General features: G+C 45.5%; 1 protein-coding gene and 1 long non-coding RNA gene across 2 annotated transcripts; both read right to left on the bottom strand.

Moving 5' to 3' along the window:
- LOC142183069 (uncharacterized) lies at positions 1–7,692 on the bottom strand. Its single transcript, XM_075257976.1, has 5 exons — positions 7,642–7,692; positions 3,335–3,400; positions 3,188–3,227; positions 3,068–3,111; positions 1–1,793 (listed from the first exon to the last, which is right to left on the bottom strand). The coding sequence occupies exons 2-5, from the start codon at positions 3,363–3,365 to the stop codon at positions 895–897; spliced, it is 1,014 nt and encodes a 337-aa protein (XP_075114077.1). The 5' UTR covers positions 3,366–3,400; positions 7,642–7,692; the 3' UTR covers positions 1–894.
- An 848-nt stretch (positions 7,693–8,540) lies between these two features.
- Positions 8,541–17,892, bottom strand: LOC142183520 (uncharacterized). Its single transcript, XR_012711779.1, has 4 exons — positions 17,769–17,892; positions 14,554–14,604; positions 12,530–12,607; positions 8,541–11,585 (listed from the first exon to the last, which is right to left on the bottom strand). It is a non-coding gene; the product is annotated as an uncharacterized LOC142183520 (long non-coding RNA).
- Positions 17,893–18,461: the final 569 nt, after the last annotated feature.

The following is an 18,461-nucleotide window of genomic DNA, read 5'->3' as shown; positions in this document are numbered from 1 at the left end:
GAAGTCAATGGGAGTCTTATTTTTACACGTGTATTTTGCCAAAATGAGCGCGCGTTTCCTCCGTGTGAATGGACCCTTACTGTGCAGACGGCACTTATCTTTCAGAAGAAAACTGAGAACACTGGAGATGTGACGTCTTCTCTGACCTATTCCTTATAACCCAGGGCACCTACACCCTGCCACCAGGTCTCTCCTATGTAAAACAGCAGCCGGGTTTAAATGAAGTGCCAGGATCTGCTGTATATGTCTAACAGATGCTGGTGCAATGGAATAGACTGATGCAATTATAAGCATTAGACTTCTCCAATTTTTTTTAAAGTGTAAAATTTCCTTCATAGGTGTCGATGAGACTTGTAGAGGCGTCACTGTGACCTCAGCTCCTTTCTACATCTACATGCCACACACGTGCTTTTATTGGCACCTCTTAAACCAGTCATGACGTCTGACTCTAGCAGCGACATGTTCTTCTCCCTAACCCCTGCTTGGTGCCGGTCCCCACGTGGGTTTGCAATAAATGAGTGCTTTGGTGGCAGGGAGCTAAAACCACTGCTCCTCAGGAACAATGCATCCCACCAGCAGCGGTAAAACAATGTGGCCATGAGACCACTGCTCCAGGTGCTGTGGCGCCCTTCTCCCAATATGGAGTCGTAAGCGATCCAAATGGCAATATAATTAGACTGATGTGATTCATTGCCGAGCCCTAACAAGTAGTCTATAACATGGTTATTACTTTATGATGTGTTTTTAGCCATGTCAGCCAGAAGGATGTGGAAGGCGCCATCATGTTCATTGGCTGTATGACTGCTTGTTCATGAGCCAAATGTGAATAATGTGAAGAAATGCTGACACATGTGGCTCCCGGTTTTAGCAGGTATATATAATTCATCTACAATTTTAGACCTCCTGGTCCTTTAACATTTTCTCACTGGTGACAAAGACGGGTGGTGGTCTTGGATGAGTCTTCTGATGCTGGAGAAGCTGGGAGTACTGGGTAAAGTCTTTGCCACAGACAGAACATAGAAAGAGTTCTTCCATAGGATGACATTTCCTATGGGCTACGAGCTCTGATTCGACCTTAAAGCACTTGCCGCAGTCACCGCAGGTGTATTTCTTTTCCCGACAGTGCACTAGCTGGTGGTTGAAGAGGTCATCCGTTTTGGCAAAACCTGTCCCGCACTCGGAGCAGAAGTAGAGCTTTTCTCCAGAGTGCATCTTGCCATGGGTGGCCAAACTTGACCGGGAATGAAACCGTTTCCCACACTTGTTGCAGCAGTATGGCTTCTCCCCAGTGTGTGTCCGGCGGTGTACTACAAGAGCAGTGTTGTACCGATAATACTTGCCACATTGTATGCAGGTATAATGTTTGATGCGCAACATGTGCATTGGCTCATGGCGGCTGTATGCTTCACTAGTGGCAAACATTTTCTTGCACTTGGAACAGTACGTGGGGCTCGCGACAGCCGTAGAGGCTATGTCAGTGTGAGACTCGCCCAACCTTCTGCCTTTGGCACCTAAGACGTGTTTATTATGTTGCAGAATATAACTGCTGCTTTTGCTGAGACCTGCCATAGAGGAATATTGCATCTGGAGGTGTTGTCTTGGGGGCTGCAGATTGGGGATTAGGAAGTCTCCATCATCCTTTGGGTTACACTCCATGTTATTGAAAGACTCCATGTAACTGACTGTATCTTTCGATAAGACAGGCTCCTCCTCTATGTCTATGCAGTTTGCAGCCTGCACACTGCCCCTGGACCTGGCACTATCCGCAATATCTTCATCACACAAGACTGTACCTATTGGTACAAAAAAACATTACGTTATTAAATATTACACCCTATATTGACCATACATTATATACCCAAGTGTACAAATGTCTATCTCCACTAGTGGCAAACTGAGAGGGACAGACTCCTTGAACTGTCAGACCCTGGTTTAGTCTCTGGCAGACCGCTAGACTGAGACTATTCAATGGCTAGCCTGTGGTGACAGCAACTTTACATGAGCGGATCGTCTGTTTGGAAGAATGGCGCATAGCGATCCATTCTGTACTGCAAATGAAATTGGATAATACATCCTAAGTCTTGAGAGGCAAACAGTGTGGACACAAGCCATGAGAAGGTCATGACATGGGCTACGACCCAGATGTCCAGCTACAGGTGAGCTCCTGACTTCACGTCACTGCTCTGAAAGAATATCATGATGCTTAGCAAGATGGCAATGGAGGTTGATCATCTTCAGTGATGAGGCCTGCTTTTGTCTTGAATGCAGAGATAGATTGGACTGGATAAGGGTCCTAGGGTATCACGTGGTATAATGTATAGACCGCTCTAGTCTTTATTATAGCTACACTAACAGCTGGATGTTACACTGATTTCCTTGCAGAACCAGCTATTTCAGCCAGTTTTGAAGAAGACAACTTAAGTCCACATGTTCCTCATGTTACTGTGAGCAGCCTACGTGGCCTAAACATGATACCATGGCCTGCAGCGTCTCCTGACTTGTCTCTCATTGAGCATATATGGGATGTCAACGGTCGGCAATTGCAAAAGGAGCCGACAATAACCCATCTTGATGGGTGCCTAAGTGCACTCCTCAGACAACCATTGATAACTTCACTAACAGCATACCAAGGTGAGTACGTGCGGGGATTTCTGTACGTGATTTCCAGAATTCCAAGTCTTTTCCTTCTTGGGATTACAATTTCAATGCAGAAGTTCGGAGTTCAGAACGGCAGACCATGAAAATACTCATCCTTAGTACAGACGCTTGTATGTGGGAGCCCTAAGTGGGCCATGGCCATAGTCTACATAGGGCTAAGTCCTGTGGGGGCCCTACAAAGCGCTTTCGCCTATATGGAACATTCTAGATATCATGATGACCTGTATGGGCTATTGTTTAGAAAACCTCCTACTTGATATGAATGTTCTGTACAGGGACCACCCTACATTGTTATAGCAGGACTGTCCTGGGGCCAGTATGGAAGGAAATCAGGGCTACTATGAACATATACAGTCTGTGAATGTATAAAATAATGCAACAGTATGACATTTCACCAAAAATGTCTCACCTAACAATTGCCTCCGCTCCTGACTTATTCCCCCCTGCTCCTGTCTGTCAAAAGAAAACCACAAGTGAGAGATACAATGACATGACAGAAACAAACTCCGCCCCCATCACAACGTAGTACCTGTCCTCCAGCTCCAGACCTTCCCCGCTCTGCACAGAGTCTACAGGGAAATAATAGACACTGTAAGTCAAAAAACAGCAGCGGCTCTAGAGAGACATCATGCCATGTAGTGTACATGGGTAACACGGAGAGGACACGGGCTCGTACCTGGTGAGTGGGAAAGCCAGGGGGTCTCCATGATCTTGTGTGCACAGCGATCACTCCAATGTCTACCTGCAAGAAATGGAGAATAAAGTCCTCAATGCCAACAGAAGCCGACAGCAAATCCTAAGAACTATCAGTAATTAGCGCCATCATATTCCGCAGCGCTGTACAGACATTGTGCTCACTGTCCTATATTCTATCTTCCCTATCAGTATGTCTTTGGAGTGTGGGAACAAATACAGGAGAACATACAAACTCCTTGCAGATGTTGTCCTTAGCAAGATTCAAACCCAGGACTCCAGCGCTGCACGATCGCAGTGTTAACCACTGAGTCACCGTGCTGCTCTAAGTACATCCAATCTACCTGTCAGTCAATGATAAGTTGTCTCTTTATAAATCCATGTCTTATCCTCTCAACCTGTCAGTCACTGTCTCCTCCTCTATTTGTCAGTCACTGTCTCCCCGTCTCTAGCTGTCAGTCTCGGTCTCCTCCTCCCTACCCAGTTGCTGAGGCTCCTCCTCTCTGTCGCACAGTGATTTTAACTCCTCCCCTGCGGTATGTGAGGCTGAGGAGAGAGAGAGTGATGTAGTTACATGGGACTGCACGTTGGATGGGACTGCACGTTGGATGAGGCTGAGGGGAGAGAGTAATGTAGTTACATGGGAGTGCATGGTGGATGAGGCTGAGGAGAAAGAGTGATGTAGTTACATGGGACTGCACATTGGCTGAGGGGAGAGAGTGATGTAATTACATGGGACTGCACGTTGGATGAGGCTGAGGGGAGAAAGTGATGTAGTTACATGGGACTGCACGTTGGATGAGGCTGAGGGGAGAGAGTGATATAGTTACATGGGACTGCATGCTGGATGAGGCTGAGGGGAGAGAGTGATGTACTTACATGGGACTGCATGTTGGATGAGGCTGAGGGGAGAGAGTGATGTAGTTATATGGGACTGCACGTTCGATAAGGCTGAGGGAAGGATTGATGTAGTTACATGGGACTGCACGTTGGATGAGGCTGAGGGGAGAGAGTGATGTAGTTACATGGGACTGCATGCTGGATGAGGCTGAGGGGAGAGAGTGATGTACTTACATGGGACTGCACGTTGGATGAGGCTGAGGGGAGAAAGTGATGTACCATGTGACTGCATGTTGGATGAGGCTGAGGGGAGAGAGTGATGTAGTTACATGGGACTGCATGTTCGATGAGGCCTCAATCACATGATGGAAGACGCCGGAGAGGACGCAGAGAGGTGAGTATATCTATTTATTTTAAGTCACCTCCCCTGGGCTAGTATCGATTGAAAAAGGGCCTGGCAACATGCCGGTGCCCCTTCTCATTTACAATATATATAGTGGTCGGGGAACCAGGCTTTCCCCGACTGCTGTCACATAGTGGTACAGGACCCCGACTATCTCCAGCTGGCTACTGGCCCCATGTCTCACCGGGCCAGGTCACGATCACTACACCCCTGGCAGTGGATCTTTGAAGTACTGCTGGTATCTAATGGGGGGCCTTTAGGGTGCTGCTGGCAACTAAAAGAGAAGGACAGCGATCTTTGGTGTGCTTCTAAAGGGGGGGGCAGGGTTCCTTACTGGTGCTGCTGGCATCTAAACGGGGGGGGGGGGGCAGGGGTGCAGTTGGCATTTGAAGGAGTGCATGAGTCCCTTGGATGCTGCTAGCATCTAAGTGGGTAGGGATCTTTGGGATGCTGCTGGCATCTGAAGAAAGGTAGAGGTCCTCGAGGTGCTGCTGGCATAAAGGGGGAAGTCCTTGGGGTGCTATTAGCATCTAAGGTGGATGCTGTTGGCATGGATAGGGGGAAGGTATCCCTGGCGTGCTTCTGGCAACTAAAAGGGGCAGAGAGCCTGGGGTGTCATCGACATCTAATTATGTTGGCATGCATCCTTGGTGTGCTTGGGCATCTACAGGGGGGGCAGTGTCCTTGCGGTGCTGCTGGCATCTAATGGAGGAGCAAAGGTCCCTGGGGTGCTGCTTGCATGTAATGGTGGGCAGGGTCCCTGGGGGGGAGGCTTCTACATGCGTTTGTGTCGGATCCCAGGGGTATTGAATTTGTGTGTTGGGTTTCTGGGGTACTGCTTGTATGTGAGAGGGAGTTCTGGAGGTGGTCCCAGGGTGCTGCGACCTGTGTCCTTGTTTGGAGGTCCCTGGGATGCTACCTGTGTGTGAGGTGGTGGTGGCCCCTTGGGTACTTCCACCTGTGGACATGTGGCGGAGGTTCCGGGGTACTGCTTTGTTGTGTTTAGGTTTTTTGGGTGCTGCCTTCATGTAAATGGGGGATTCCTGCAGTGCTGTTTGTATGTGGGTGGGGGTTGTTGATGGGCCCTGAGATGCTACCACCTGTGTGTGTTTGGGGATGCTCCCTGTGTGTTGGGTCGGTCCAGCACCTGGGGTGTTGCCACCTATGTGTTAGGGTGCTCCTGCTGTATACTGACGGGGATGGGGGGGGGGGGGGGGCTTCAGTCCCTGGGGGGCTGCCATCTCTAACCTGAGAAGGGCATGGGGGCTGCCGTCTGTATGCTAAGGTGAGATCCAGGACCTGGGGGCTGCCTCCTGTGTGAGCTGTATGCATAAATACTCTGCACTGCTCACTCTCCAACCCTGCAGTGATCACTAGCACCAATCTGATGGTCATTGCTGTATAAAGAGGTTACCCACAATGCAGGGACTCCTTCAGAGCAGGAAGAGTCCCTGCACCAGATGGGGGCGAATCTTAAGACATTATTTTTCTGTGTGTCATAACCGAGTGTAAACCCTTGACTGTGACTCCTGCACTTGGGTTTAGTTGTGGTCAGATTATGACTGCAATTAACTCTTTCTAGTGCATGAGTTAGCAATTCTAACAAATGTCAGGGTCACTTTACTGTCCCTGTATAGCAGGTGGTTTGGGGTATAACAGTCCGTGGAGTCACAGAAAGGGAAAGCAGATTTCAGCACACTGTCGGTTTTCTAGCGGTGTATAACACTGCATGTGCCCCAGGAGGTGAAAGGTCCTCTTTAAACAATGTAGAACCTGGCACATGTGATCCTGTCTTTACTCTAGTAACCCCATCACATGAGATGACAGTGGCTGGTTTATTCCATGAAAGCAGGTAATACTAGACCAGGACAGGTAAGTTGGTAGAAGGGGGAGGGGGTTGATGGACTACGTTGGTAACTAGTGGAGGTGGTTTTTTGTTTAGTTTTGTTTTTTCAAAATATGGATAATGAAGATTGTGCGGATGGTTTTATTTCAATAAAATATATATTATTAAAATGTATGTTTGTTTTATTAATATTACTGTAGGCGGAGCTTATCATAAGATATAAGTCCTATACTGACTAACCTATGGAGGATATACCCAGACTATGAACCTACCGGCAGCAACTCCATTCTAGTCAGTTCTGATGTGAGACAGCTAGAATGGAGTTGCTGCAAGGAGGACCTACCTATAGCAACTACAGAATATACCGAGAACATACCTACCTGCAGTAACTATATACTGATAAATCAGAACACACTGCGATACGTCAGAATTTACCTCTATATCAGTTATTAATTGCCATATATTTCCATTCTCAATTACAAGAAGAAAGTGGCGCAAGTTATAACAAACATGTAAGGCTGCGGCGTCAACGCCCTCTTCAGACCATATGGCAAATACATATTTATAAACTATATATATAGGTATATCTATCTATATACATATTATATATCAGTGCTATATGTATATATGTCCAGGAATGTGTATTTCCTGTATTCTTATTGATAACCATACATATACAATGTCTCTCTTGGCCAGTTATGGCTCCTTCCTATAGACCAGGAGTAGGGAACCTTCGGCTCTCCAGCTGTTGCAAAACTACAACTCCCATCATGCTCCATTCACTTCCATGGGAGTTCCAAGAACAGCAGAGCAAGTATGCATGCTGGGAGTTGTAGTTTTGCAACAGCTGGAGAGCCGGACGTTCCCTACCCCTGCTATAGACAGTCCCCTCTCGCTGCTCCTGTAGTGAGGTGACTAGATTGGAGTTTCTGGCGGCAGCTCCTATTAGCAACTCCATTCTAGTCACTTCAGTACTGAACAGTCTACATTGGAGTTGATTCTAGCAGGTTCCCCCTCCAGCAACTCCAATCTAGTCACCTCACCAGTGAATTGTCTACATTGGAGTTGCTCCTGGTAGTTCCCCCCTCCAGCAACTCCATTCTAGCACGTTCACTAGTGAGGTGACTTAGAGTTGCTGGAGGGAGGACCTACCAGGAGCAACTCCATTCTAGACACAACCATTCCGCTATCGGGCACTCACCGAGCAGCTTTCTATTCTCCGCTTCTATTACTGCGACTCCGCAGCTTCCGGTCTAGCGCAAACCACGCCCAGCCTGCCTTCAAAGGCATGACTTCCTGTGTGCGACATCAAATTACTTCCGGACTTTGCGGTCCTGGTTGATCAATGAACTGTGAGCCTAATCTGTGGCCTGTGCTCTTTGAGTCCTGGCGATAATGGTTCCTACATGTCCGGGTTTTGTGTTCCGGACACACACAAGCTGATTTGCTTGCTCACACGTGGCTTTTATGTTGTGGGAATGCGGATATAGATTTGTACTAACCAAATAGAACTTGGCCCCTGACTGTCTCCTTGCATTCAGCTTTCCCTGGCTCCTGACTGTCCCTGCACTCTGCTCTCCTATCTTTCTGCACTTAGCTTTCCCTGGCTCCTGACTGTTTCTGTATACTACTTTCCCTGGCTCCTCCTGACTGTTTCTCTGCACGCTGCGTTCCCTGGCACCTTACTGTCTCTCCTCACATGACTGTCCCTGCCTCCTGACTGTTTCTCTGCACACAGTTTTCTTTCGTCCTTGTTTCTCCGTGCTTAAATGTAGCTATAACTGAAAAATGACAATTTTCAATTTATATTTAAAGTAATAAAAGTAATTCTAAATAGACACGTGTGTGTGTGTTAAAAAGCAAAAACCATTTAGAACTGTCTGGCCTCCATTTAACATCTGATACACATAATTTCCAGGATTGTATTAATATTATTCATATATTTTTATAGAAGTTTCATTAAATACTAAACAAAATTCTAAATATAAAATAATCTCTCTCTCTCTCTATATATATATCTATGGGAAATGACTATCTACAGTAAGTAAAGTGCAATAAACCCATTTTGATAATTCACTTTATTAAATGCAAGTCAAACCATAGGAAGTAGCACAGATGTGTCTGATATCGCCATAACCATTATGAATATAGCTACAACATATTTATAGTGATCACTAAATGATGCAATCAGTTATTTTATTTAGTCAGTACAAATTTAGTGTCTGATATTACTGTGTAACACTCAGGAGGGCCAGGGCTGGTATCACGGGTAATATATCACATGTGGCCGGCTTTTAGGGGGGTCCCTGGGTCCCAAATGTGCACAAAATCTCCTTTTTGATGTCCCCAACTACCCACCCCTACATGACAACAGACAACCAGTTCTCGGGGGTAGTCGTTGCTCTTTTACTAGCAGCACAAGGTAATACAAATGTACATATGGAGTAATTCTTCACATACAATACAGCGATCTTTGTAGGTAGTGTCCAGTCAAGCAGGTGATGGAGCTTGGAGCAGGAATGCTTTGGATAGTTTAATTAGTAGTTGCTTGGGTAGTTAAACTTGTATATACTTGTAAAGATGGCCTGTATCCAGGGGGTTAGTCCTCAACAAACTGGGTACACGTATGTAGGAGAGGGAATAAGGGTGTCGACAGCGGGAGACCCTCAAATTCTGTCAGACTAGCTATGGGTTTCTTAAATATAGATTTGTCCTAAAGACTTACTTGAATAGAGAGATACGTGTAGAGGTCCCAGATGAGATGGATAAGCAGGTCCGTAAACTTTAGTACTGGCAGGCTTGGCGCTTCAGAGGAAAACGCTCTCTGAGGAGGATCTTGAGTACAGAGGAAAAGCCATCTCTGTTTGGAGTGCCCTGAGACTTGGCTGCCATTTTCAGCTCCACATGTCTAGTCCTCTCCACACAAAAGACCAAGACAAAGGGTTCCCAACCCCCTATCGAGAGGCTGTAACTCCTCCTCCACCTCCAGGCCAGTCAAGGGAGCTTGATGGGTCCTGAAGGTCACCTGATCATACTGGACACTCCTTTATATTGATTACAATGGTAAGTATAGGCAGGTGTAGTTCACAAAACATCCACAAGATGGCGCATTAATAGACCCCCCTGAGTGCTGACTCTGGTGAAATAGAAATACTGTTAATATAGAAGGAATGGGGGAGGAACCTCTTTACCTTATATGCAAATGTCCATACCATCTTGGTCTGCAAGGACTATTAAAGGGACTGCAGTACCGGGACATTACAACTGTACGGGTCTGAATATATTTACCTCGACCCCTTTTATAAAGGTCACAGCCCAGGCCTCTCCCATTTTTGCTGTGATCTACCATCGTGGTTCACCCAGTGATCAATGAAATTCTTCCATCCTCAAGACGCCGCCTGTTTTGCTCCTCTGTCATCAAGTCTTGTGCGCTATTTTGTCCCTTTCTTTGCTTGTTTAGTAAATTGTTTCCTCACTTTCTGGTCATCCTCCCCTTCTTCTCCTGCGCTACCCCCACTTTATAAAAAGTGGCATAAGCATCAATATACACTAAATATTGCACCTTTATAAGTAAGCCAGAACATTAAAGTAACAGGAATGATAACTACTCCCACCCCCCTCATTATATCGGGAGACTGTGGGTTAGTGTTACAGGGGCACAACAGTGACATATAAAAGAGTAACAAAGATGCCCAGTACAATAGTTGGGGTATGTACTGGGATAAGTCTATGTGTATCACTACGGTCATACAATGCAATCAATATAAGGAAGATTATATATCTATAAAAAGCGTAATAGAAATATACTAAATTGATCATATTCCTAGAGAGAGTCTAGAATCCAGATCAGAGGCATAGCCTAAAGGTCCTGGGCCCCAGTGTACAATTTGTAATGGAGCCCCCACTTACCATGCGCTATCTATTATACTGACGTCTTATGTTGCAGAGAAGATTTTGGGTCCCCTGAGGCTCCAGGGCCTGGAAGTGGTTGCTACCTCTGCACTCCCTATAGCTACGTCCCTTATTCAAATCCCAAGTACAGAACTCCAATGTCCTCCAATTGAATGGAGTAATGGTCGTACATAAGCACTTTGGCTCCATTCAGCTTCTATAGGACTGACGGAGGTAGCCCATTAAATCACTTGGCTATTGCTGTTAGTCCCGTACACTTTGAACTGAGTCAGGCCTCTTTCACATCGGCGTTTGTATTCTGTCCAGGTGAGTCCGCATGAGGCACCCCCCTGAACGGAATACCGAACACAACTGCAAGCGGTGTGCCAGAGAAAGTACGCGGATCTCATAGACGATAATGTGCTCTGAGTGCTTGCCGCCAGGTTTCCGTAGGGATCATGCGGACAGATAATCTACTTTTCTGCCCGCATGATTCGTGCGGGCAGCATGCTGCAAGCACATGGACCCCATTATAGTCTATGGGATCCGTGTGCTTTTACAGCTTGCAGTTGCGTTCAGTATTCCGTTCAGGGGGTCCCCATGCGGACTCCCCCGGACAGAATACAAACGCAGATGTGAACCAAACATCACTCAGGGGACACAGAACCCCTGTTCTCATGACCGATAAGTCCTGGGGCCCCCACTAAATGGACATTGATGGCCTATCGTAATGATATATGAGCAATGTTAAATACCTCTAATATAAAGCTATCATTATATACTTTTATACTATGTCATATTATTCTGTAGTATATTATTAACTGGGTTTTTGGGGATTTATAAATGGATGATCTAAATTTAGGAAAGGTTATCTTCAGTATCAATATTGTTGGGTGTCCAACGTCCAGCACCTTCACAGCTGATATTGGAAGCTCAGCTGCAGTAACCAAGCATAGCCACCACACATTGCATGGCGCCGTCTTCTTCCTAAAGATAAGCAATCCATATCCAAATCCTGTGAATACCCCTTTAAGGCATGTGTGGTTCTCCAGGCACTCTGGCAATAATATCTGGCAATGTTTGGACAGTATCTGAATATATTCTGTTTGGCTTGAACAAGGGGACAGATTTTCATAAAGACATCACTTTTTGATAAAATAAAAATCTTCTGTTTTCCAGCAAGTACTAGGATAACGGAGCAGAGTTTTCATAAAAGAGCATATTGGGGAAGTTTTCCAAATCCTGATGGCATGTCTATGAGTGAAAGACAAAAAAAATGTAAATCAGAATATAATAATAATAATAATAATAATAATAATAATAATAATAATAATATCAGTAATAGTTACACCATTATTAATTCTAGTATTTTAATTTTACAAAGAGGGTAGAAAAATCCTTTTTATTGCATTATATTATGGATTTTTCCCCTCCCTAAAGTGTAGGATGCTGGGCCCACATGCAGACAGACCTTCACTAAAGGCCCGTGATGGTGAATCTATGACACGTGTGGGATGGGGGGGCCTGCTGTGGAGTATATAATACAGTGTGGGCAACTGTGGAACCTTTAATACTGTGTGGGGGCCACTGTGGTGTATATAATACTGTGTGGGCGACTGTGGAGCCTATAATACTGTGTGGGGGGCTTACTGTGGAATATATAATACTGTGTGGGGGCCACTGTGGAGTATATAATACTGTGTGTGGGCCACTGTGGAGCATATAATACTGTGTTTGGGAGGCCACTGTGGAGTGTATGATACTATGCAGGGGCTACTGTGGAGAGCATTGTACTGTCTGGGGTCCCCTCACTATTTATATCACTCAGTACCTGTTTTATAGCAGATGTGATATTAGTACAGACTATAATAACATTGCACGGTCACTATAAAACAGATCCTGTATGTAAATAGTGAATGTTAATTGTTCAGAAATACCCAATGCAGACACCTTTACCTTTCAGTACAAAGTTTGATTGACTGAAAGCTCTGTAAAGCCCGATTTACAAGATTGTATTTTGCGGGTCTGTAACTGTCCACGATTGTGGATCCGCAGAGCATTAAGGTTAGATTGCTATTCTGGCACTTTGTGATCATTTAGTGGATTTTGGGTTGCAATTTGGGCACTCAATCTCTAAAAGCTTTGCCATCACTGCTATAGGCAATTCCAGCAGTTTTTCCATGAATGTCCCCACCTACCTCCACATGGTGGCGCTGTCATCTCCTATTTCTTTGCCGTCCCATGGGTTTCTTTTTCCACATTACATGGGTGCGAATCTTAAAAAGACCACACAGTATAAATATCATATTATCATGGACTGAGTATAATGTGTAATAAAGACCACCGACCCATCATATTCCCCATTAGAGATGAGCGAGTACTGTTCGGATCAGCTGATCCGAACAGCACGCACGCATTGAAATGAATGGAAGCACCTGATACTTCCGCTTTGACGCCGGGCGGCCGTTTAACCCCCCGCATGCCGGCTACATCTATTCATTTCAATGCGTGCATGCTGTTCGGATCGGCTGATCCGAACAGTACTCGCTCATCTCTAATCCCCATCACTCCAGGACATCCTGATATGTCAGATATCCTTAATAGAGATGAGCGAACAGTGAAATATTCGAGATTCGATATTTGTTTCGAATAACTCCTCAATATTCGACTATTCAAACGAATATCGAACCCCATTATAGTCTATGGGGAAAAATGCTTAGTTTCATGGGAAACCACACTTCGACTCAGGAGAGTCACCAAGTCCACTATGACACCCCAGGAAATGGTGCCAACACCCTGAAATGCAACCGGGACAGCAGGGGAAGCATGCCTGGGGGCATCTAACATGCCCAAGTCACTGTATTACGCCACTATCTCGTCGGGATCACTGTCAGCTTGCGATAGGATTAGATACACAGCTCAGCAGACAGTATCACACAGGATAGGATTATATACACAGCTCAGCAGACTGTATCACACAGGATAGGATTATATACACAGCTCAGCAGACTGTATCACACAGGATAGGATTAGATACACAGCTCAGCAGACTGTATCACACAGGATAGGATTAGATACACAGCTCAGCAGACAGTATCACACAGGATTGGATTAGATACACAGCTCAGCAAACTGTATCACAAAGGATAGGATTAGATACACAGCTCAGTAGTCAGTATCACACAGGATAGGATTAGATACACAGCTCAGTATACAGTATCACACAGGATAGGATTAGATATACAGCTCAGCAGACTATCACACAGGATTGGATTAGATACACAGCTCAGCAGACTGTATCACACAGGATAGGATTAGATACACAGCTCTGTATACAGTATCACACAGGATAGGATTAGATATACAGCTCAGCAGACTGTATCACACAGGATTGGATTAGATACACAGCTCAGCAAACTGTATCACAAAGGATAGGTTTAGATACACAGCTCAGCAGACAGTATCACACAGGATAGGATTAGATACACAGCTCAGCAGACAGTATCACACAGGATAGGATTAGATACACAGCTCAGCAGACTGTATCACACAGGATTGGATTAGATACACAGCTCAGCAAACTGTATCACAAAGGATAGGTTTAGATACACAGCTCAGCAGACAGTATCACACAGGATAGGATTAGATACACAGCTCAGCAGACAGTATCACACAGGATAGGATTAGATACACAGCTCAGTAGTCAGTATCACACTGGATAGGATTAGATACACAGCTCAGCAGAGAGTCTGAGAGCATGCGGATGTCAAGATGGTTGAGGTTCCTGCGGGGATGTGTTGGTTTAGAGGTTGGGGGGTCTATTATAGAGGAGAAGGCAGAGAATGTCAGCAGGTTGTGGTCAGAGAGCGGGTGAATATGAGGTCTAGCGTGTGCCCCTTTATGTAGGTGGCAGAGGAGGACCATTGGGAGAGACCAAAGGAGGCGGTGAGGAACAAGACACTGGAAGCGGGGGGTGGTCTGTGTTAATGGGGATGTTGAAATCGCCCATGATGATGGTGGGGGTGTCTGTGGATAGGAAGTGTGTGAGCCTGGTGGTGAAGTGGTCAATGAAGGCAGCGGTGGGTCCAGGCGGTCGGTATATGACGGCCAGTTGGAGGTTGGAGGGCGTGTGAGGGCAGGTGGCGTCTGGATTGGGGTGAATGAGCAGTTGTCTGACAGGAGGATGCCTACACCTCCACCCAATGTGACATACAGAACTTACCTCCATCTTCTTGTTCCCTCCTGTGTTTGCCAGATGTTTGTTTCTCAGTTTCTACAAAAACAATAACAAAAAAAAAATCAATCATTCTGTATTTTATTTCCACCTGCCCCCCCCCCCATATATCTATAATAGATAGTCATGTGATGTGGGAGTCTGCTAATGTTTCACATCCCACAACATCTCTTTCATAGGTAACATGAGGCCACATTGTTTTAGACAAAGCTTCCTTTCCGGAGTCGGGTAGGGTCGGCTTGTTATATTTAGCAAGCTATAAACACTACAAGGACGCTTGAAAGTCATGTGACCACCAAGTGCAGAAAGGATCACATCCATATACACAAATGCCCTCAGTTGGAAGTCTGGAAATAGTACTCCACCTAGATAATCCCTGGCTTTATATGTGCACCACATTGTGATCAGAAGGGATCACAGCCAGAACTATAGGGAGGGCAGTAAACAGCTGGGGCAGAAATATCGGAGCAGTTCATAGATAAGGAGTGTGATGATTTGATTCAGATCTGATCTCCAACAGGTCCTTAAATATTCACTGTTGTTAGAGTACAGGTGATTATAAGAAACTTTGTGATATATCTTATCAGAGAAAAATGTCTCTGCTCTTATCAGGCTGTTTCTCTGCTCATTCTCCCTCTGATAAGCTGACTTTCACTCTGAAAATCCCTGCAATATCAGTCTCAAGACAGAATTAAGGTCACATGACTCAGATTCCCTATGTATATGGAGAGAGAACCAGGCAGACGTGAGCAGAGAGCAAGAGGGAGCAGCAGGAAAAGAGGCTTAGATTGATGCTGGAGCTATATAGGAGCTTTCTATTATGATAAAAGTAACTGTTCACATCAGAACTTCTCTACCTATGTCCTGCAAGGTTCTGGGGCTGTTTCTGAGTGATTCCTCTCTATGTCCAGTGTCTCAGCTACCAGATCTCCAGCCACCAGCTCAGAAAGAACTGCAAACATTCATGGCAGCTTATCCTCAAAGTCAAATGAAATGACAAGTATGCTCTAACTGATGTAGAATGGCATAAATCTCTGCGACCCATTCATCCCTGTTCTGAATGTCACAGGTTGTCAGGGGTTTCCCTTTAAGACCAATATTTGCATGTCCATCATGTTGTGGTCAGAGCTACAGAAATGTTTTGACACAGGTAGATCCGTCCTTCCTCTTCATCCTCACCCTAAGCTTCTATCTTGCTCTGCCAACTTCGTGACCCCCAGTAGGACATTACTACATGGAAACCGCTGGCAGGATATTTGGTGCATGTCCATACAACTCAGGAGACGAAATTTGTGATGCAGGTGAAGGTACTAGGGGATCTTGTCACTGGTTATTATGTATGGACAGATTTTATGTCACTTCCCATTTGGGTTGTTGGAGGTAACAGTGAGCCGCTGACACCAATGTTCCTGAGTTTAGGGGACTGTCTATATCAGGAGATAGAAGTCCGGAAATATTTATTGTAAATAGTCATCTTCTCGTAATATAAGCTGTAGTTTCTGTACAGCTTCCCTGAGCATCTCAAAGCATGGATGGTTGGTGACAACCAGTTGTGTTCTTGCTTTGTACAAGAGATAACCACCTCTAATAAGGCGAGGTGAGGCGATCGCCTTGGGCGGCGCTGCGGAGGGGGTGGCAGCACGGGTGATTTTTTTTTTAAATTTTTTTTTCTCTATACTAACTAAGCTCTCCTGCGATGGTCCAGACGTCCGTGTCTCAGCGCCGGTGGCATCATTACGCCGCCTACGCTATGCTAAGACACAGATGTCTTACTGCCGGGAGAAGAGGAGGCAGCAGCAGGAGCAGCAGCAAGGTCGGTAAGTAAAATAACTTTTTTTTTTTTGTTTTATAATAGGCTGCTACCTGCTGGAGTATCCCCAGCAGGTAGCGGCCTATTTACCAACCTCCCCGGACCTGTTCACTGCCGCCCCCACTTCCCCTTGTACTATAGGCCGCGGCGGCCGGTAGTGAATAGGCCCAGGCCGCGATCCACTACCGCTATTATTATACTTGGGGGTCTTTTCAGACCCCCCAAGTATAATAATCAGGTCTCCAGGGGAGGTGAGGGAACATAATAAACAGTGTTACTTACCTCTCCGGGATCCGATGTTAATCCTAGCAGGCTTTGGGCCTATATGGTAATGTCCCAGATGTCATCTGCTGATCAGCAGCTCTAAATGTGCCCTGGGTCTGGGTTATATCATTTACAAAAGGAGGGAAATGTGGAGGATGCCGCTAGTGCCTGTTCTCCATGTTACATTCCTCTCCCGGACACTGTCCAGAGCTCATCCCCTCCTTTGTATATATAAAGGGATGTAGCTTTTTGTCTGTGCCTTACCCAATAGTTATGTGCTAAAACGTATGTGACAGCTTTATAGCCAATGATATTATATTAATTATACTAATCGCACCTACAATGTATAAAAACTTCACCATCTGCCATTAAAGAACAGACTCTATATTGGTCACATAATTCCAGCTTGGGACTATGTATGTTTCTCTGAACTGGCTCATATACCAAATGTACTAATTTGGACTTTAATATGGTGTTACCTGCTACAGGAGTCTTCCAACAACAAGTATTTCTAGGAAAGAAAAAATGTAACCCTAACCTCTCCAAAACTACCCCTAATTGTTATTTACCTGTAACCAAACACCAATATTACCCCAATTGTTACCTACTTCTAACCAAAACCTGAGACTAACCCAACTGTTACCTACTACTAACCTAAATCCATGACTACCCCTAATTGCTACCAACCTAAATCTGAGACTACCGCTAATGGCTACCGACTGCTAACCTTACCCTGATACTAATCTTATTAGCTACTACTAACCTAACCCTGACATTACTGTTATTACCTTCAACTAACCTATTCCTGAGACTAGTTCTAGGTCTTACTTGCTAACCTAAACCCTAAATCTACCTCTATTCATTACCTATTACTACCCGAGCACTTAGGCTCAGGCTAATCCTTGGTTAACCCTTTTTCATTTCAACCTCTACATAATGTTCCCGATGTGCGCAGATTTACCAGACACTCCTGTTTTTTCCTGCTCCATTTTCTTGCAGACTCTCCTTCAGCTTCCCCCGACCACTCTGCCTGGTCACACACTTGGTAAAGTTACAGAACTTCTCCTACTAAATCTCTATATAAGGCAGACACAGATCCTGCCCCAGCACACAATGAGGGGTTACTCACAGGGTTGCGGCGTGCAGGGATTCTCTCAGTCACAGTTCCCCCCTGGTATGGCATACACATCCCCATCTCACTGGTGACTGGAGCCGAAGGGTGTGGAGGATGAAGAGGGGAGAGGAAAGGCTGCACAGTGGGTGGGCATAGCCCAAGTCATGTGCCCAGTACTGAGAATTGTTTATACATAGAGACATGACAGTGTGCACTGCCAGATGGAGACAGAGCCGAGAGTCTGTGCAAATGTTCACCTATGGAATGTGGGAAGTTGTACTGTGCACTCTATATATAGAGACGTGATAGTGTGCGTGTATATTTCTGAAATATGTGGATGGATTGCACACACTATATACCTACACACTCAGGTCTGGTTCACATCTGCGTTCAGTAATCTGTTCGGGGAGTCTGCATGGGAACACCCCCCCAACAGACTACTGATCGCATTAGCAAACGGTGTGCAATGAAAGCACACGGACCTCATAGACTATAACTGAACTGAAAACAGAAAAAGTGCAAAACCTGCCCTCACATACTGACCACAGATAAAATAAAGATCCCGAACTCTGATCAAGACTACAAGATCCCAGGTACCTTCACCTGCAGAAAACCTAGTGTGGTGTATTTAATAATGTGTACCAAGTGTCCTGGGGCCTGAATGTAGGAGAGACAGGACAGACACTTAGGATGAGGATGAACTCACAC

Source organism: Leptodactylus fuscus, chromosome 10 (genome assembly GCF_031893055.1).
Source record: "Leptodactylus fuscus isolate aLepFus1 chromosome 10, aLepFus1.hap2, whole genome shotgun sequence".
Classification (NCBI taxonomy): domain Eukaryota; kingdom Metazoa; phylum Chordata; class Amphibia; order Anura; family Leptodactylidae; genus Leptodactylus; species Leptodactylus fuscus.
The sequence above is the reverse complement of the archived record's forward strand: the minus strand, read 5'-3'. Positions and strand labels throughout refer to the sequence as shown.

What these genes read in the sequence shown, in the direction of transcription:
- LOC142183069 (XM_075257976.1), bottom strand. Translation starts at nt 3,365, where the DNA reads ATGGAGACCCCCTGGCTTTCCCACTCACCAG. An exon ending in GGTCTGGAGCTGGAGGACAG is followed by an intron (nt 3,112 to 3,187) that starts GTACTACGTTGT and finishes TTCTTTTGACAG; the next exon opens with ACAGGAGCAGGGGGGAATAA. An exon ending in GGAGCGGAGGCAATTGTTAG is followed by an intron (nt 1,794 to 3,067) that starts GTGAGACATTTT and finishes TTGTACCAATAG; the next exon opens with GTACAGTCTTGTGTGATGAA.